The 21,446-nt window shown below is 43.2% G+C and overlaps 1 protein-coding gene across 8 annotated transcripts in view; it reads right to left on the minus strand.

Annotated features, from left to right (window-relative positions):
- LOC115226085 (CAP-Gly domain-containing linker protein 1) overlaps positions 1 to 21,446 on the minus strand; it is a 207,699-nt gene that overhangs the window by 38,003 nt on the left and 148,250 nt on the right. For all 8 annotated transcript variants that reach the window (XM_036514836.1, XM_036514832.1, XM_036514833.1 and 5 more), the window contains 4 exons: positions 19,558 to 19,646; positions 3,153 to 3,318; positions 2,296 to 2,511; positions 446 to 649 (listed from right to left, as the gene is read on the minus strand). In XM_036514836.1, coding sequence (XP_036370729.1) covers positions 446 to 649; positions 2,296 to 2,511; positions 3,153 to 3,318; positions 19,558 to 19,646 — 675 coding nt within the window. The remainder of the gene's footprint in view (positions 1 to 445; positions 650 to 2,295; positions 2,512 to 3,152; positions 3,319 to 19,557; positions 19,647 to 21,446) is intronic.

A 21,446-nucleotide genomic window follows, 5' to 3' on the forward strand; every position in this document is an offset into this window, starting at 1 on the left:
CACCTCCCTACCGTTATATCTTACCTTTTCCCTCTCCACCTCCATAACCACTTTATCTTACCTCTTCCTGCAACCTTTCTCCACCTCCCTACTGTTGCTTCTTACCTCTCCCCCTACAGCCTTTCTCCACCTCCCTCTCATTTTATCCTACCACTTTCCTCTTACTGTGACCTTTCTCCACCTCCTGTTGCTTCTTACCTCTTCTCTCTCCACCTCCCTACCATTGCTTTTTACCTCTCCCCCCATCCCTGTAGCTTTTGCCCACCTCCCTACTATTGCATCTTACCTCTTCCCTCTCCCCTTGCAGCCTTCCTCCACCTCCCTACAGTTGCTTCTTACCTTTTTCCTCTCCCCTTACAGCCTTTCTCCACCTCCCTACCACTGTATCCTACCTCTTCCCTCTCCCCTTGCAGCCTTCCTCCACCTCCCTACAATTGCTTCTTACCTCTTCCCTCTCCGCACGGCCCTTCTCCACCTCCTTCAGGGCAGACAGCAACTGGTCGTTCACCCCCACCCCTTCGCTCTTCACAGCTTCGCTTTCCGACCTCATCCGGCTGACCTCCGCCTGGAGGCTGGTCACTTCATCCGTTGCAGCCTCCTTCTCCGTCTCCAGCCGGCGTACTTGCTTCTCCAGCCTGTCCTTTTCAAACTGCAATGACAACAGAAGACAAAACAACAGGGTCAGTATATAGGGGCTGGACAGCAACAGCAGACAGAGAGAGAGGAAGGGGGGTGAGGGGGAGGAGGGGGCATACAAACCGGACAATAGCAGATGGTCAGTAGGGAGTGGACACATGGAGTGTCATGTACTAAGCACCTGCAGGAGCACTCCGTCGGTTACGACGACGAGGGTTCCGGTTGATCCGAATCAACGGAACAGCCTGCTCGTGAAATTAACGTGTAAGTGGCTGAGCACTCCACAGACACGTGTACCCTTAACGTAGTTCTCGGGGATATTCAGCATGACACAGAGAGTGACAAGGCCGGCCCCTTGAAATACAGGTACAACAGAAACAAGAAGTAAGAGTGAGAGAAAGTTGTGGTGAAAGAGTACAGCAGGGAACACCACCATCCCCTGCCAGAGCCTCGTGGAACTTTTAGGTGTTTTCGCTCAATAAACACTCACAACGCCCGGTCTGGGAATCGAAACCGCGATTCTATGACCGCGAGTCCGCTGCTCTAACCACTGGGCCATTGCGCCTCCACCTGTACTAGTGCCACAAATAAAATGCCAGTGTCACATATGCAGCACCTGTGCTGGTGTCAATGTATAAAGCACTGGTGCTGGGGCCACATAAAACCCCTCCAGACCACTCTGTTAAGTGGTTGGCCTTAGGAAGGGCATCCAGCTGTAGAAGCCAAAGCAGAACAGACCTTCCAAGTGCTGGTGCCACATAAAAAGCACCCAATCCACTTTGTAGAGTGGTTGGCATTAGAAAGGGCATCCAGCCATAGAAACTGTGCTAAATGGAGGTTGGTGCAGCTCTCCAACCATGCCAGCTCCTGTTCAACCGTCCAGCCCAAACCAGCATGGGAAACAGACGTTAAATGATGATGATATATAGATATGACATTGCTAAGGCCGGTGCTATGTAAAAGGCACCCCATAAACTCTGTAAAGTGGTTGGCATTGTGAAGGGCATCCAGCCACAGGACCCATGCCAAACCAGACAACTGGAGCCTGGGGGCAGCTCTCCAACCATGCCACCTCCTGTTAAACCTATTTCTTTATTACCTACAAGGGGCCAAACATAGATAGGACAAACAAGGACAGACAAACGGATTAAGTCGATTACATCGACCCCAGTGTGTAACTGGTACTTAATTTATTGACCTCGAAAAGATCAAAGGCAAAGTCGACCTCGGCAGGATTTGAACTCACAACGTAACAACAGACGAAATACTGCTAAACATTTCGCCCGGCGCGCTAACGTTTCTGCCAGCCATGCCATCTCCTGTTGAACCACCCAGCCCAAACCAGCATGGGAAACAGATGGTAAATGACGATGATATATAGATATGACATTGCTAAGGCCGGTGCTATGTAAAAGGCACCCCATATACTCTGTAAAGTGGTTGGCATTGTGAAGGGCATCCAGCCACAGGACCCATGCCGAAATAGACAACTGGAGCCTGGGGGCAGCTCTCCAACCATGCCACCTCCTGTTAAACCACCCAACCCAAACCAGAATGGAAAACGGACATTCAATGGTGATGACAACGAAGAAGAAGAACCATTTGTATTTATAAATTGAGAAAGGCGTCCCAATGCCTGCCAAGGGGCCCAGGACTCACCAAAAGTGTCTCCTTCTCGCTCTTGACCTCCTCCAGTTCGTTCTTCTGCTCCTGGTGTTGGCTCCTCACCTCCTCCAACAGGCCACTCTTCTCCTCCGCCGTCCTCCTCGTCTCACCCAACTCCCCGTCCTTCTTCACTATTAACTCCTCCATCTCCTTGCCAAACTCCTCACTCTGCTTCGTCAATTTACTCTGCAATTTCTCTAATTCACTATTCTGCAAAAAAAGAAAAGAAAAAAAGAACAGCCCGAAATGATTACAAGGACAATGACAACGACGATGATGATGATGATGATGATGATGGTAGGGGTGGTGGTGAAGGTAGTGGTTGTGGTGGTGATGGTTGTGGTTGTAGTTGCAGAGATGGTGGTGGTGATGGTAATGGTGGTTGTGGTAGTGGTGTTGTGGTGGTGATTGTGGTGGTGGTTGTGGTTGCGATGGTGGTAATGGTGGTGGTGATGGTAGTGATGGTTGTGGTGGTTGTGGTGGTGGTTGTGGTGATAGTGATGGTGGTTGTGGTGGTGGTTGTGGTGGTGGTTGTGGTGGTGATGGTGGTTGTGGTGGTGGTGTTAGTGATGGTGGTTGTGGTGGTGGTGGTGATGGTGGTGGTGGTTGTGGTGGTGATGGTGGTTGTGGTGGTGGTTGTGGTGGTAGTGATGGTGGTGATGGTGGTTGTGGTGGTGGTGGTAGTGATGGTGGTGGTGGTGATGGTGGTTGTGGTGTTGGTGATGGTTGTGCAAAACACCTCCACAGAGGAACCGACACAGGCTTCAATAACAAATAAACCCTGACAGGTGAATCCTGACATGGTGAGGGATCACTGCATTATGTTACGATGTATCCTGAAGGATTCTCACCTTTTCTTCAAGTTCCGTTTGGAACCTGGTCTCCAATCCCTTCTGCTGGTTCGTCAAAGTCTCTCTGTCCTTATCCCTTTGCTCCTTCAACTGTTCAATTGTTTCGTTGAGTTTTCCAGTTCTTTGTGTAGAATTGGACAAGTCTGCTAGTAGTTCCTCGACCTTTCTGCAAGAGACCGAAAGAAGAAGACCGATGGTTGACGCTGAGAACGCAGAGGGAGAGACAGGAAGGAAGGAAAGAGGGGTAAATAGATAGGTAGATAGGTAGAGAGATAGACAGAGAGAAAAACAAGAGAGAAAGTGAGGAACTGGAAGAGGCAGAACCAAGAATTTTGTCTTCGGATCAGGAACAAACCACGATGGACAATTCAACAAATTAAAATGTGGCAAATTTCAAAAAAAATTTCTTTGGTTGTGTGGTAAGTAGCTTGCTAACCAAACACATGGTTCCGGGTTCAGTCCCACTGCGTGGCATCTTAGGCAAGTGTCTTCTGCTATAGCCTAGGGCCGACCAATGCCTTGTGAGTGGATTTGGTAGACGGAAACTGAAAGAAGCCCGTCATATATATATGTATATATATATGCGTGTGTGTGTCTGTGTTTGTCCCCCTAGCATTGATTGACAACCGATGCTGGTGTGTTTATGTCCCCGTTACTTAGCGGTTCGGCAAAAGAAGACCGATAGAATAAGTACTGGGCTTACAAAAGAATAAGTCCCGGGGCCGATTTGATCGACTAAAGGCGGTGCTCCAGCATGGCCGCAGTCAAATGACTGAAACAAGTAAAAGAGTAATTCATAAACAGTTGAATTCAAAGTAAATAAAACACAATAAATTGTGGATTGTATTAGGAAGGGGTGTGGAGGCACGTGGCTTAGTGGTTAGGGCGTCAGCATCATGATCGTAAAATTGTGGTTTCGATTCCTGGACCGGGCGATGCGTTGTGTCCTTGAGCAAAACACTTCATTTCACGTTGCTCCAGTCCACTCAGCTGGCAAAAATGAGTAACGCTGCGATGCACTGGCGTCCCGTCCCACTGGGGAACACATACGCCATAGAAACCGGGAAACCGGGCCCATGAGCCTGGCTAGGCTTTAACCCTTTAGTGTTCAGATTACTCTGTCAAATGTAATACTTTTCCACTCAAATTGTTTTGAATTAATCATGCATTATCTTATAGCTTTGAAGTTTCAATGATGTGATTGTTTATATTTAGAATGTCAATGTAGGTTAGGTGTGAGAGGCTGGATATGGCCAGTTTGAATATAAAATATGTGGAATATCTGGGCCAGATATGGCCGGTTTAAACACTAAAGGGTGAAAAGGGCACATTTATTTATTATTAGGAAGGGCAGCCAGCTGGAGAAACCTTGCCGAAACAAGCAATTGGAGCAGAGCACAGCCCTCCAGCTCCCCCCCCCTGTCAAACCGTCCAACTCATACCAGTATAATGAATGGACATACGATGATGATGATGATGTAAAGCAGGGGTTCTCAAAGGGGGCAGTGGAAAGATCCGAGTGGTGGGGGGGGCGTTGAAGAAAAGTGGGATGATAAATGGGGTGGCCGAAATAGAGTGATAGACGTTAAAAAAATATATACTGTTTTACTTGTTTCAGTCATTCGACTGTGGCCATGCTGGAACACTGCCTTTTAGTCGAGCAAATCGACCCCAGGACTTATTCTTTGTAAGCCTAGTACTTATTCTATCGGTCTCTTTTGCCGAACTGCTAAGTTACGGGGACGTAAACACACCAGCATCGGTTGTCAAGCGATGTGGGGGGGGGGGGGGCAAACAGACAGACACACACACATATATATATGACGGGCTTCTTTCAGTTTCCGTCTACCAAATCCAACTTTTCGCATTTCAGAATTATAATATAGATATACACACACACATACTGTATATGCACGTACATATATACATATACACATGTACAGACGCACTTCTTATTCCTCTCTGTCTCTCTCTCTCTACACACACACATGTATGTATATATGTACATACATATATGCATTTATACAGGTACACACGCACTTCTATCTGTCTGCCTGTCTCACCCTATACACACCCACACACGCACGGACGAAAGAGAGAAAGGGAGGGAGGCAAGAAGAGAAGAGATAGAGAGAGAAAGGGAGGGAGGCAAGACAGGAGAGAGGCAAGAAGAGAGAGAGAGAAAGATACGGACGAAAGAGAGAAAGGGAGGGAGGCAAGAATAGAAAGAGAACGAGAGAGAGAAAGGGGGGAGGCAAGACAGGAGAGAGAGAAAGATACGGACGAAAGAGAGAAAGGGAGGGAGGCAAGAAAGGAGAGAGTCAAGAAGAGAGAGAGAGAAAGATACGGACCAAAGAGAGAAAGGGAGGGAGGCAAGAATAGAAAGAGAAAGAGAGAGAGAGAAAGGGAGGGAGGCAAGAAGATAGAGAGAGAAAGATACGGACGAAAGAGAGACAGGGAGGGAGGCAAGAAAGGAGAGAGTCAAGAAGAGAGAGAGACACGGACGAAAGAGAGAAAGACGAAGTAGGAGGAGGACAAGTATAAAAAGAAAAGGCCAGATAGAGTGACAGAAAGAGCAAGAAAGAGAGGATGAGAAAAGAGAGAGAGAGAGAGAGAGAGAGAGAGTGGGCAGGGGGGGAGTAGAGCGGAAGTTTACATGACGTCATCGGTCGTCTGCCCAAACGCCGGTCGTTTTTAGAGACAACGAACGCTTCTTTCCCTTTTTAAAAAAAAAAAATCATTGATTTATTTATTTTTTGACCCCTACCAACTGCTCCCCCCCCCCCCAAAAGGGGCCGATGCTGTCGAAGGGCTTAATCCGACTTTAGGCAATTTCTAAAAAATTCTTTTGTAATCTATACTTATTGTAATCGAAAAAAAAAAAAAAATTCGATGTAAATTTGGATTAATAAATAAATTATTATAATTAGACTGCGGCCATGCTGTGGCACCGCCTTGAAGGGTTTCTTAGACGAAAAAATCGTCTCCAGTGCTTATTCTATCGGTTTCTTTTGCCGAACCGCTAAGTTACTCGGACAACACACACCAGTTGTCAAGCCGTGTAGGGAAACTGACAGACAGACACACGTACACACACGATGGGCTTCTTTCAGTTTCCCTCTACCAAATCCATTCGCAAGGCTTTGAGTCGGCCCGAGGGTACCACACAGTGGGATCGAACCTGGAACCGTGGGGTTGGGAAGCAAGCTGCTTACCACACAGCCACGCCTGTCTATGCAATTGTTCTACCCTTTTAAATTATAAGCTGAACTGAGAAATTTCGGTCGGACAGGGATAATAAATTTACCAGAAAGGGTCGGGAATCTTGAATTTAAAAAAAAATTGCCACACTTTAAGAAAAGGGCAATCTTTCGTCTCTAGTAGACCTTTCCGCCGATTTCCATAAAAAAATTTTTTTTTTACATATGGGCTTGCGGGAACTTTTGAAGTAATGAGAGCGAAAGAGACTAAATGAAAGCGATTGTATGACGAGGGAAGTTCTTTTGAAGTTACCGAAGCATTGATGTACATGTGTGTGTGTGTGTGTGTTTGATGGGGTGTGGGAGACAGACAGTATGTTGTGTAAGTGAAGTGCTTCTGTTAGTGTGTGTGAAGAGACAGAGAGAGATAACTGAATTTTTTTACTCGGTGTATGTGTATATGTATGTATGCATGTATGTGTATATGTATGTATGCATGTATGTGTATATGTATGTATATTACTTCAAAAGTTCCCGCAAGCCCATATGTAAAAAAAAAAATTTTTTTTACATATGGGCTTGCGGGAACTATTGAAGTAATGAGAGCGAAAGAGACTAAATGAAAGCGATTGTATGACGAGGGAAGTTCTTTTGAAGTTACCGAAGCATTGATGTACATGTGTGTGTGTGTGTGTGTTTGATGGGGTGTGGGAGACAGACAGTATGTTGTGTAAGTGAAGTGCTTCTGTTAGTGTGTGTGAAGAGACAGAGAGAGATAACTGAAATTTTTTACTCGGTGTATGTGTATATGTATGTATGCATGTATGTGTATATGTATGTATATTACTTCAAAAGTTCCCGCAAGCCCATATGTAAAAAAAAAAAATTTTTTTACGGAAATCGACGGAAAGGTCTACTAGAGACGAAAGATCGCCAAGAAAAGATCTGAAGACAAAAGGTTCTCACACACTCCATCCCAAAAATAAATAAAATAAACTGAATGAAAACAATTCAAAAACATTAAAGGCAAGGAACAAAACCATAAAAGAAACGAATAAAATATATTTTTTTATAGAAAAAGCAACAATTTGAATGGGGAGAAAGAGAGAGAGAGAGAGAAAGAGAAAGAGAGAGAGAAAGAGAGAGAGAGAGAAAGAAAGAGCGAGAGAGAGACACAGAAAGAAAGAAAGATAGAGAGAGAGAAGGGCGAGGAGGTCGCAATTTGAAGAAATCAAGGGGAGATAATTCACACAGAACATGTTGAGAATAAGTGAAAATACTCACCAATGACAGCTGCATAGAATTATATATAATTAACGGGGTTACACAGGTTTAAACACACCAGAACAACACACAACAATAAACAACAACAACAATAAACAACAACTGCAATAACAAAAGAGCCCGGGGGTAGCTTCTGCAGGGAGGAAGTTGTACGGTTTTGCTAGAAAGTGCAGCAAAATCGCTCCACTCGCTCAGATTATAGATTTATATATACGCCACAAGTACCGGTCGAAGAGGAAGGCCTATATCTTTACTACCCTTCAAGGGGCTACTCACAGAGGGGAGAAACAAGGACAGACAAACGGATTAAGTTGATTATATCGACCCCAAATTCCGCCGAGTTCGACTTTGCCTTTCATCCTTTCGGGGTCGATAAATTAAGTACCAGTTACGCACTAGGGTCGATGTAAACGACTTAATCCGTTTGTCTGTCCTTGTTTGTCCCCTCTGTGTTTAGCCCCTTGTGGGTAGTAAAGAAATAGGTAAGAAAAATATATCAACCCCAGTGCGTAACTGGTACTTATTCAATCGACCACGAAAGGATGAAAGGCAAAGTCGACCTCGGCGGAATTTGAACTCAGAACGTAGCGGCAGACGAAATACCGTTAAGCATTTCGCCCGGCGTGCTAACGATTCTGCCAGCTCGCCGCCTTCGAAGAGGAAGGCCACATCGATACAGTGCATATATATGTGTGTATGCTGTAGTCCTATATGCAGTATGAAAAGAATTTGTAGGCGCAGGTTGTGAAGCCATCTAAAAAGTACTGGGCAAACCTATGGCCATAGGGTCTGCAAGAGCAATTCTGACCCGAGACAAAACAACATACATTATACAATATCAAGAATTCTGGACAGAATCGGGTACTTAAATGATATGCACCAGGGTGGGTTGGATTAAACTGTAAGCACCACCTTTAGTCGAATAAACATACTGGGTACCGAAGTACATACAGTAGAATATTCAGGTTGTGTACAAAGAGAAAACCGCCCCTACGAGTATTTAGCGCCTAGGGACAGGTCCATAGCGCACTTTGTGTTGATCACACAGTGTTTGGTATATTTTAGGATGTCCGACGGGTCGTGGGTCGCTTTTGGTGTATTATAAGCAAATAAACTCATAACAGGCGTATGCTATTCATTCATTTACATTCATGCAGACATTATGTATACACAGACATAAATATATACTATATACACATACAACTACATAACATATATATATACACAAAAATATATACGTACATACACACAACAATTACCGTTCATATATCAAATATTAAAACAGTTATTAGTGAACAATTATCAACCCGAACGAAATACTTTTTAAGCTCTCTGTTAGTACGCCAAGCTAAGTATATTGTTTAGATTAGTGGAGAAATTCGCGTATTCTTGAGCCAGGGTCCGGGGTTAGTTCATTACCATTCTATATCGTAAATCCTTGGCTGTGTTCCAGTTAAACCGGTTTATGTATGTATGTATATATATCGGTCAGTAATTCATATATCTGAAAAGAAGCTGGCTCTAAAACCGCAGTAATATTTGGGTTGTTTGTTAAGGCCGGTCAGAGAGTGACCATCGATCTCAAAACCTAGAAAGCACTTGGCAGTTGGCCGTATAGGCGACTCATCCGCATCAACTGACCAGAGTCGTATGCACGGCTCAGTGGTTAGAGCGACGAGCTCACAATCATGCGGCAGTGGGTTCGATTTCCCGGACCGACGGGGCTGTGTGTTGCGTTCTTGAGCAAGACCCTTTATTTCACGTTGCTCCGGTTCACTCGTCTGAGGAAATGAGTTGCGACATCACAGGTGCCAAGCTCCATCGACCCCTTTGCCTTTACCCGTGGACAACATCAGTAGTGTGAAGAGGGGAGGCTGGTATGCATGGTCATTCATGACCGAAGGGTCTTTATTGTTATATATATATATAATCTTTTACGCAGTCAGTGGATTGCGGCCATGCTGAAGCATCGCTTTGACGGGTTTCAGTCCAACAAATCGACTCAAGGACCAAAGTATTTTTCAAGTCTCGTACTTTTACTTTCATCCCATCAGTCGCTTTTGCCAGTCTGTTCAGTCACGGGGCCATAAACAAACTAACACCGCTTGTCAAGCGGTGGACACATACACAAGTGCAAGCGCGGGCTATGGGCTTCCACAGATTCTGTCTACCAAATTCTTTCACAAGGAATTCGTCGGCCTCGGGTCACAGTGGGAGACACTTGCTCAAGGTGCCGTGCAGTGAGACTGAACCCATAACCCCGTGACTGCAAAATGATCACACAGCCATGCCAGCGACTATATATATATATATATATATATATATATAGGCGTAGGAGTGGCTGTGTGGTAAGTAGCTTGCTTACCACCCACATGGTTCTGGGATCAGTCCCACTTCCTGGCACCTTGGGCAAGTGTCTTCTATAGCCTTGTGAGTGGATTTGGTAGACGGAAACTTAAAGAAGCCCGTCGTATATATGTATATGTTTATATATATATGTGTGTGTGTGTCTGTGTTTGTCCTCCCAACATCGCTTGACAACCAATGCTGGTGTGTTTACGTCCTCGTAACTTAGCGGTTCAGCAAAACAGACCGATAGAATAAGTACTAGGCTTACAAAGAAAAAGTCATGGGGTCGATTTGCATGACTAAAAGGCGGTGCTCCAGCATGGCCGCAGTCAAATGACTGAAAAGAGTAAAAGATATATATATATGCATGCATGCATACATGGTAGAATAACATTTGTATGTATATTGGCTGCTATTTCTAGCAACATAAGCGTCCACTTAGAGAGCGACCCCCTCAACAGAGCTACTGACGAAGAGGGTGTTACTCATCCTCAGAGTTGGTGGAGACGACGGTGGTGTCCCCTACTGAAGCAGTACAAAAAGAGGGTGAATGGGTGCAAGGAGGAGACAACTCTTTCTCCTCTCCTTCCCCCACTCTCTCTATCAGACATTACCAAACAGACAGCCAGCCATACAGACAGACAATATAAAGGACCTTACCGTAGAGTCTTAGGAAGGACTAGAGTTGTGGTGATGATGATGATGATGAGCGTGCCATTAGCAGAGACGTTGTCGCTTAGCCCCAGGTCAGTGCTGGTCGTAATGGCCTATGATCAAAGGCATTCCGGCCGTGGCCATCCAGTCTTTTGTTCTCGTACAGGAAACACAGAACCATTATTAATTTTACTATCATTCGATAATGTGTAGTCGCTTTTTTTTTCTCCAAGACAGCCGAATGTGTGAATGGAGGGAGGATAGTGGCTGGCTGCTATTTCTAGCAGACTTGGCGACTGTGTCGCGGCTCTTTCGTCAGCCCATGGTTACTGCGGTGGCGTGGGTGGCAGGGGATGCCGGTGGTGGTGGTGGTGAAAGTCGTGTTGTGGTGTGGGCGGCGGAGGTGGATCAGCGTGGGTTCGTTGCGGAGGCGGCGACGCAGCGTGGCGTTGCGTTGTAGTAGAGGCGCAGTGCGGTGGTGGTGATGGTGGTGGTAACGGTGATGATGACGATGATGATGATGTTGCTAGTTTGATGCAGTGAACAGTTGACAGAGCAGCAACAACATCTGCTGCCGCTGCTGCACCGCGACACGACCAACTAAACTGCATCAAGTCGACAGCGGCTGCAGCCAGCAAACTGCACCGACAGCTACTACAACATCAACAGCAGCAGTCACTCAGCTTCTGCAACACCACCACCACCACCACCACCAGCAACAACCGCAGCAGCAGTAGTCATACAACTGCAACACAAGCTGCAGAAACGACTGCACCTCTACAACCACCACCGCAGCAATGACACCGATGCACACTGCTATATGCAATGTTCTCCTGCTGCAGTGGAAACTGCACACTTGTTCTGTTACATAAGGCTGCAACATGGAAAACTGCAGTCGGGGCTGTGTCAGCTGTGACTGCAACCAGCTGCACCCAAACCTGCAACAACAGCGACAACAACAACAACAGACATCAAAGGAGTTGAGTGGTTGTTGAAATGGTTAGAAATAGCAGCTAAATCTTTGTCACTTGTCATTGTGTTGTCTTTAAGAAAGGAAGGTGATGCTGAGAAATGTGGTTAATGATGTAGAAAAAGATGTGATGGTCACGGTTGGAACACCAGTGATCAGAGATCAGCTGCATCAGGACTGACTTAAGGCTAAACAACAGGGAAGGACACATGAGATGATGTAGTCCTAGATACACTATGCCTGAATAAAAGACAGGATGGTCACAGCTGGAACATCTTGGATCATAGGTCTGTCTAGATCAGGACTGACCTGGGGCTAAACAACAACAAGGAAGGACACATTAGATAATGTAGTCCTAGATACACTATGCCTGAATAAAAGACAGGATGGTCACATATGGAATATCTTTGGTCATAGGTCTACTGGATGAGACTGACCTGGGGCTAAACATCAAGGAAGGACACATCAGATAATGTAGTCCTAGGTACACTATGCCTGAATAAAAGACAGGATGGTCACATATGGATCATCTTTGGTCATAGGTCTACTGGATGAGACTGACCTGGGGCTAAACATCAAGGAAGAACACATAAGATAATGTAGTCCTAGATACACTATGCCTGAATAAAAGACAGGATGGTCACAGCTGGAACGTCTTTGATCACAGGTCTGCTGGATCAGGACTTACCCGGGGCTAAACAACAAGGAAGGACACATTATATAATGTAGTCCTAGATACACTATGCCTGAATAAAAGACAGGATGGTCATGGTTGGAGCATCTCGAATCATAGGTTTGCTGGTTCAGGACTGATCTAGGGCTAAACAACAAGGTGAAGGACACATTCGATAATGTAGTCCTAGGTACACTATGCCTGAATAAGACAGGATGGTCACATATGGATCATCTTTGGTCATAGTCTACTGGATGAGACTGACCTGGGGCTAAACATCAAGGAAGAACACATAAGATAATGTAGTCCTAGATACACTATGCCTGAATAAAAGACAGGATGGTCACAGCTGGAACGTCTTTGATCACAGGTCTGCTGGATCAGGACTACCCGGGGCTAAACAACAAGGAAGGACACACTATATAATGTAGTCCTAGATACACTATGCCTGAATAAAAGACAGGATGGTCATGGTTGGAGCATCTCGAATCATAGGTTTGCTGGTTCAGGACTGATCTAGGGCTAAACAACAAGGTGAAGGACACATTCGATAATGTAGTCCTAGGTACACTATGCCTGAATAAAAGACAGGATGGTCACATATGGATCATCTTTGGTCATAGGTCTACTGGATGAGACTGACCTGGGGCTAAACATCAAGGAAGAACACATAAGATAATGTAGTCCTAGATACACTATGCCTGAATAAAAGACAGGATGGTCACAGCTGGAACGTCTTTGATCACAGGTCTGCTGGATCAGGACTTACCCGGGGCTAAACAACAAGGAAGGACACATTATATAATGTAGTCCTAGATACACTATGCCTGAATAAAAGACAGGATGGTCATGGTTGGAGCATCTCGAATCATAGGTTTGCTGGTTCAGGACTGATCTAGGGCTAAACAACAAGGTGAAGGACACATTCGATAATGTAGTCCTAGGTACACTATGCCTGAATAAAAGACAGGATGGTCCACATATGGATCATCTTTGGTCATAGGTCTACTGGATGAGACTGACCTGGGGCTAAACATCAAGGAAGAAACATAAGATAATGTAGTCCTAGATACACTATGCCTGAATAAAAGACAGGATGGTCACAGCTGGAACGTCTTTGATCACAGGTCTGCTGGATCAGGACTTACCCGGGGCTAAACAACAAGGAAGGACACACTATATAATGTAGTCCTAGATACACTATGCCTGAATAAAAGACAGGATGGTCATGGTTGGAGCATCTCGAATCATAGGTTTGCTGGTTCAGGACTGATCTAGGGCTAACAACAAGGTGAAGGACACATTCGATAATGTAGTCCTAGGTACACTATGCCTGAATAAAAGACAGGATGGTCACATATGGATCATCTTTGGTCATAGGTCTACTGGATGAGACTGACCTGGGGCTAAACATCAAGGAAGAAACATAAGATAATGTAGTCCTAGATACACTATGCCTGAATAAAAGACAGGATGGTCACAGCTGGAACGTCTTTGATCACAGGTCTGCTGGATCAGGACTTACCCGGGGCTAAACAACAAGGAAGGACACATTATATAATGTAGTCCTAGATACACTATGCCTGAATAAAAGACAGGATGGTCATGGTTGGAGCATCTCGAATCATAGGTTTGCTGGTTCAGGACTGATCTAGGGCTAAACAACAAGGTGAAGGACACATTCGATAATGTAGTCCTAGATACACTATGTCAGAATAAAAAAAAAAACCCAGAATGGTCACCGTTGGAACATCTTTGATCAGAGGCCAGAGATTAGCAGTAGTAGTAGTAGTGGTGGTGGTGGTGGTGGTGAGGGTAGCAGTAGTAGTAGTAACAGCAGCATTCCATTGAAAGATCGAATTGTGTAATAGAGGAACCCGGTGGGAATGGCGGAATCAATAAGGGGGGGAGGGAGTCTGATAATATTTGTGTAGGTCAGTGTGTGTCAATAAATGCCTTGACTATGTAAAGCGTGCGACGTGTGTATGTGTGTATATATATAATATATATATATATATATATATATATATAATATATATATATATATATATACGTATATATATATATACGTATATGTGTGTATATTGGTGTGCGTGTATGCCAATATATATATATATATATACTCTTACTCTTTTACTTGTTTCAGTCATTTGACTGTGGCCATGCTGAAGCACCGCCTTTAGATGAGCAAATCGACCCCCAGGACTTAATTCTTTGTAAGCCTAGTACTTATTCTATCGGGTTCTTAAGCCGAACCGCTAAGTTGCGGGGACGTAAACACACCAGCATCGGTTGTCAAGCAATGGTGTGTATCTGTGTGTGGGGGACAAACACAGACACACAAACATATAACACACACACATATATACGACGGGCTTCTTTCAGTTTCCGTCTACCAAATCCACTCACAAGGCCGTGGTCGGGCCGAGGCTATAGCAGAAGACACTTGCCCAAGGTACTTATATTTCTTTACTACCCACAAGGGGCTAAACATAGAGGGGACAAACAAGGACAGACAGAGGTATTAAGTCAATTACATCGACCCCAGTGCGAAATTGGTACTTTATTTATCGACCCCGAAAGGATGAAAGGCAAAGTCGACCTCGAATGGTGTATGTGTGTGTGCAAGTGCGCGGCGCTCGTGTGTCAATGCGAGGAGTCCATTGTGAAATAGTTAACATATCTGACATTCTTTGTAACAATAGCCTCCCCTTCCTCCCACTCCTCACTGTCTGAAGTTTTTACTCCCACTGCAACTCTCATTCATTCGAAAGCGTGCATAGGAAGAGCGAGGGAGAGGGGAGCAAAGAAATGACGATGCTACTACGGTAGTGTTGTGTTTACTCTTACGTCCCCCCCCCCTACCGCCGCACTCGACTTCCATCTCACACACACACACACATTACACACATACACACCCACACTGAGGTACACACGCGCAGACACATACGTGCGCAGATACACACACGCTCGCGCGCGCAGACACGTACGTGCGCGGCGCAGACAAGCACTCACGTGCGCACGCACACAGACATGACACAAACACATTGACACACACATACATACATGCAGACACACACACAAAGAGGCAGACAGTCTCTCTCTCTCTCTAACACACACCCGTCAATAGATTCTCTCGGCTCTTCTCCCCTGCCAACCTCCTCCCTGACAATGAGCAGACCAATTGTTCCACCAACTGAGAACACCCACTCATTACACTACAAGTGGCTGAGTATTCCACAGGCAAACACATATATATATGTATGTATATACTCTTACTCTTTTACTTGTTTCAGTCAATTGACTGTGGCCATGCTGCAGCACCGACTTTAGTCGAGAAAATCGACCCCCAGGACTTATTCTTTGTAAGCCCAGTACTTATTCTATCGGTCTCTTTTGCCGAACCGCAAATTCACGGGGACGTAAACACACCAGCATCGGTTGTCAAGCGATGCTAGGGGGACATTATAATAATTTTTGTATAAGTTTACCGATAAGGGTTCTGTTAACATCCCAAACTACTTGATGAGATTATTAATTATAAACTGATTAATTAATTTTGCCCTTTATTATAATTGATAATATACATACATATAAATATAAACACACACACACACATATATATATATATATATACATACACAAGACATGTACATAAATACATAAACATACACATATAGAAATAAACAGACACCTGTGTGTGTGTATATATATATATATATATATATATATACATACACAAGACATGTACATAAATACATAAACATACACATATAGAAATAAACAGACACCTGTGTGTGTGTGTATATATATATATATATATATATATATATACACACACACATATATATACATACATCAATGATACATAAAATACATATAGATAAAATTTTTTTAAATAATTGAAAAAACAAACAAAAATAATGCAAACCGGAAAACAACAACAAAAAAGACAACAAAACAATTCAAACAACGAAAACAAAACAAAACAAAACATTTAAAATAATTAATAATTAACAACAGAAAGCATCATTAAAAGAAAAATCAAAATTTCAAATTTCATTTTTTTTCTCTCTCTCGAGAACAAAACCTCGTTAAATATTTTAACGAGGTTTAAATTAAAACAAAAAAAATAAAAATTACAATTTTTTTTTTATTATCGGCACTTGTTGCATGTGTGTGCACCATCCGCAAACATTTACCAAGAATGCATGAGTGCGCAACACATGCACATCTGCACCAACAAGTATATATGCACATATAAATATATATATGCACCAACTGCACATATATACACAAAAAATAAGCACTTACAATTACATATATCCACAGATGTTTATGTGCATATACGCACCAAAAGAACCAGAGTATATTTTGCATATATGCAGGCATGCACCACCTGCATATATGCAACAGTAAAAAACTAGAGACATCACACATATATACACAGGTAAACAACACACCATGTACAGCAGAAATTAATGCATGTAAACTGCACATACAAGTGTGCATCACCTGTATATATATATATGTGGCAATATTTAGTGTATAAATTTTATAATATGCAGGTATGCACCTCGCTGCACATATGGAGCAATATCAAGGATACACATCACATATGTACAGCAGAAATCAGTCTGCACATTGCACATGCCGGTGTGCATCACCTGCATATGTGCAAGAATATTTAGGGTACAAAAATTCATATATGCAAGCATAAATCACCTGCAAATGTACATCGGAAAAAAATATAGTTAGTCGTTTTTATTGCATATACACTGGTCTATAAACACCTGTAGAAATGCAGCGATAGTTAATAAGCGTGAAGCTGTGCGTGCCCACAGGTGGTGCATTCCCTGTGTGCATGCACCTGAAGTTAGTGAAGCGCGAAGAATGCAGATCAGAACAGGTAAGCGGTGAACATTGAAGAGCTTAAAAGATGTAAAGATGCTGAAATATGCAAAAGTGCAGAGCTAAGAACCACATCGCTAAGAATATACATGCATGTGTGTCTGTATACAAATATATATATATATACATATATATATATAAATATATATATACATACATATGCATACATGTGTGTATACACATGTAGCCACTACATCAAAAATAGAAACAGAAAAAGAGATTAAAATGAAAAGCAAGAGATAAACAAAGGGAACCAAACGGAATTGAACCCCAAATTGTCCAAGAACAGAGTTTAGTAAAAGAAAAGAGGGTTTCAGAGATATTTTTTTATCAGCTGGAGAGAAAAAGACAGAAATAAACTGAGAAATGCAGGGAGTAGTAATTGACCCCCCTTTTGGCCATAAATGGCCATGGGATTACACCTAGGAAGTTCCCCCTCTGAAGCACAAGTCCAGACAAGTTTGTCTTCTCTCCATGCCACCGGCGTGATCCAAGGGAAAGGGCAAAGGGGCCGATACAGTTTGGCCCCAGTGACATTGCAACTCATTTCTAGAGACAAGTGAACTGGAGCAACGTAAAATAAAGGGTCTTGCTCAAGAACACAACACGCAGCCCTTTCTACGATAGACACAAGCCCTGAAATTTAGTGGGCAGGGGACTAGTCAATTACATTGACCCCAGTGCTCAACTGGTACTTATTTTATTAACCTGGAAATGATGAAAGGCAAAGTCCACCTCGGCTAAGAATTTATTTTGTGGGAACGTGCTAATGATTTTGTCAGCTTGTCATCTTAACGATAATGCTCTCTACTAAAGGCACAAGCCCTGAAATCTTGGTGGAAGGAGAGCAATTTGATTAGATCCACCCCCAGTATTCATCTGGTACTTATGGACCCTGAAAGGATGAAAGTCAACCGCGGCAAGATTTGAACTCAGAACATAACTGGAAGAAATGCTGCCAGACATTTTGCCAGGCACAGCAACGACTCTGCCAGCTAGCCACTTTAATAATAATAATAATAATCCCTTCTACTAAAGGCACAAGGCCTTGAATTTGCAAGGGAAGGATTAAGTTGATTACATCAATCCCAGTGTGTAACTGGTATTTATTTAATCGACCCCAAAAGGATGAAAGGTAAAATCAACCTTGGTGAATTTTGAACTCAGAACGTAGCAGTAGATGAAATACCACTAAGCATTTTGCCTGGCCTGCTTAACATTCTGCCAGCTCACCACTTCTAATAATGATAATTTTTGTTACTATAGGAACAAGGCTTAAAGAATAATAATAATAATAATTAATAAAGATGCGCTGATGCAGTACCAGGCAGTGGCTCTCGTGGCTTCTGATCTTAATTGATTGGAAGTGTTATCATGTACATTGTTTTGTCTTGGTATAAAAGATGGGCTACAGCAAATATTCTGCTCAATACCACAGATTTGCTTGTCAGTTGTTTGACCTTAACCAGTTGAGCATGTCCCTTAGTGGCTGACGATATGTGCATCTCTGATCACGAGCAGAAGTAGTGGGGGAGCATCATAGCCATGTGTTGAAAGGGATTCTTTGGGGGTTTGGATAATTCACCTCTGGAAACATAGATGTCAACAGCCTTAAACAACCCTTATCCTGGGACATTTTGAGTGGGATGGGCTACTTGACCAGAAGAAAATTCTAACTGGGCCCTACGTACAAGGTCATGTGTTGATTATCTTGATATGGGATCACCATGTTGCGCACATATGGTTGTGATGCATGTGCCTGGTGTACTCTTATCAGACGGGTAGTCATGATGGGTATGTTGAACTTTGTATATTTGTACCCTAGTGTCACTAGGCACAAAGACTAATAATAATAATTATTATAAAGAAAACAATAATAAAATGATAACAATAATAAGAATTACATAAAAAAAACATTTTAAAAATTAGAAATAAAAAATCTGTTTTGTAAAATTAAAAATCTGACCCCCACCTAAAAAAATGTGAAAAACAGAAAAAAAAGTTCTACCAGAATGTGAGGAAATGGGGAGGTGGAAGAGGAAGGGTGAATGCCCCCCCTCAGTTAATTAAGCATGCAAGTTCGTTAGAAGCGAGTTAGAAAGAGAGAAACAAAAATTTAATTAGTGACAAACGAACCAACTTAACAACTAAATCTCGAAAACGAGGATTTGTGAGTTGAGTGAGTGTAAGCAGAAATAGAAATAAATAAATAAAATTTGATAATAATAATAATAAGAATAATAATAGTAATAATAAGAATAATAATAAACATAGGACCATCCGTTTGTAAAAAAAAGTATAGAAAAGAAGAAGAAGAGAGAGGTGAGAGTGAGAGTGGATGGTGTCCAATCATGGCGAACTAACCTATCTTTATCTCGAAGCTGTTCGTTCAAGAGAGACAACTGCTGGGAGCTATCTCCTGAGTTTCTCATCAGCTCGGCGATTTGTTGCTCCTTCAAGGAAAACGAACGACGACAACGAATTTAGCAGAGAAGAAGAGAAAGGAGTAGGAGAAGTAAGAGAAGAAAAGGACGGAAGAAGAGAAAGGAGTAGGAGTGGTAAGAGAAGAAAAGGACGGAAGAAGAAGAAGAAGAAAGTGTTGAGCTACAGGACACTGGGTCAGTTTTTGTGAAGTTTTGGCGGTTTGGGGTGTTTTGCGTTTTCTTGGGGGTAGAAGTCTAAAATGTGGGTGTAAAAAAACAAATATAACAAAACCCCTTAGTAGTTTTGTGTGAAGGGGTGAAAGCAACAGATACAGGAGCACTATGAGTATTTTGTTGCTCCTTCAAGGAAAACGAATGAGATGGGATTTAGCAGAGAAGAGGAAGAAATAAGAGACGTAAGAGAAGAAAGTGTTGAGCTACAGGAGATTGAGTCAGTTTTTGTTAAGCTTTAGGGTTTTTGCGTGTGTTTTCTTAATGGTAGATGTCTAAAACGTGGGCATAAGAAGAGTGAAACGAAACCCCCTTTTGTTGCCTTGTCAGAAGGGGTAAAATCAACAGACATGGGAATACTATAAGTTCCTTCAAGGAAAACAAATGACAAGGAATTTAGCAGAGAATAGGAAAGAGAATAAAACGTTGAGCTACAGGATGCTGGGGTCACTTCTTCTGAAGTTAATTTTTTTGGTAGGTGGAGATCCTGTCTTTTGTGTTTTTCAGAAATTTAGAATTTGAGTGTAAAAAATTGAAAGAAAAGGAACAGAAGATGATGGCGAACTTCTGCTGACTCTTTCGCCACAACTTTCTCTTGCTCTTTCCTCCTGCATCTTGCAGCTCACCTGCGATGGACTGGCGTCCCGTCCAGGTGGGGAACCAATATGGCAAGGAAACTGAGAAACCAGCCCTTATGAGCCAGGCATGGCTCGAGAAGGAACAAACATGGCCCACGAAAACACTGTTGGGCAGCTGGGTGAGGAGTGTTGGGCGCTATTGGATTGTTTCTCAAAACAGATCAACTCTTGACTAACCCCGTGTTAAACTTGAGATGGCCCCACCCAAGATATAACTTGGGTTGACTGAGTAAATAAAAGCTGAGTAGGGAAGAGAGGAACGAAAGGGGACCCGCTTGCCACACTTCATACAAAAAGTAGGGGATAGCACCAATACCATCTGTGATGAGGAAATAAGGGTCACTCAGTCACAGCTGCACTCAAACTCAGACACAGAGGTATTATACACAAACACATCATACATTTAACATATATACACACATGCCAGAAGTAACCAGAACAAGGGGCTGTTTCAATTTATGGCACAAGGCCAGTAAATTTCAGAAGGGGGTTTAGTCAACTACACTGACTCCAGTAGGATAAAAAGGTAAAGACCCCCTTTAGTCACGAATGACCATGGGATTGCAACTAGGTAGTCACCTTTCAAGGTACAAGCCTGGTCATGGTTGTTTATGGAATACTCTCCCCTCTCCATGCCACTGATATTATCCAAAGGATGGGCAAAGGGGCCGATACAGCTTGGCACCAGTGATGTCACAACCCATTTCTACAGCTGAGTGAACTGCAAGAACACGAAATGCAAGTCCTACCTCGACCTCTTTTAGTCGTTTTCTATGACATGCAAAAGAAACTTCGGGGTCTAGTCTTTCACATGCTGACCCCTAAACGGCACAGAAGTCTTAGTCTTCTATTATAATTCCTATTTCTTCACTGCCCACAAGGGGCTACACACAGAGGGGACAAACAAGGACAGACAAAGGGATTAAGTCGATTATATCGACTCCAGTGCATAACTGGTATT

The sequence above is a fragment of the Octopus sinensis genome, linkage group LG29 (genome assembly GCF_006345805.1).
Source record: "Octopus sinensis linkage group LG29, ASM634580v1, whole genome shotgun sequence".
Lineage (NCBI taxonomy): Eukaryota > Metazoa > Mollusca > Cephalopoda > Octopoda > Octopodidae > Octopus > Octopus sinensis.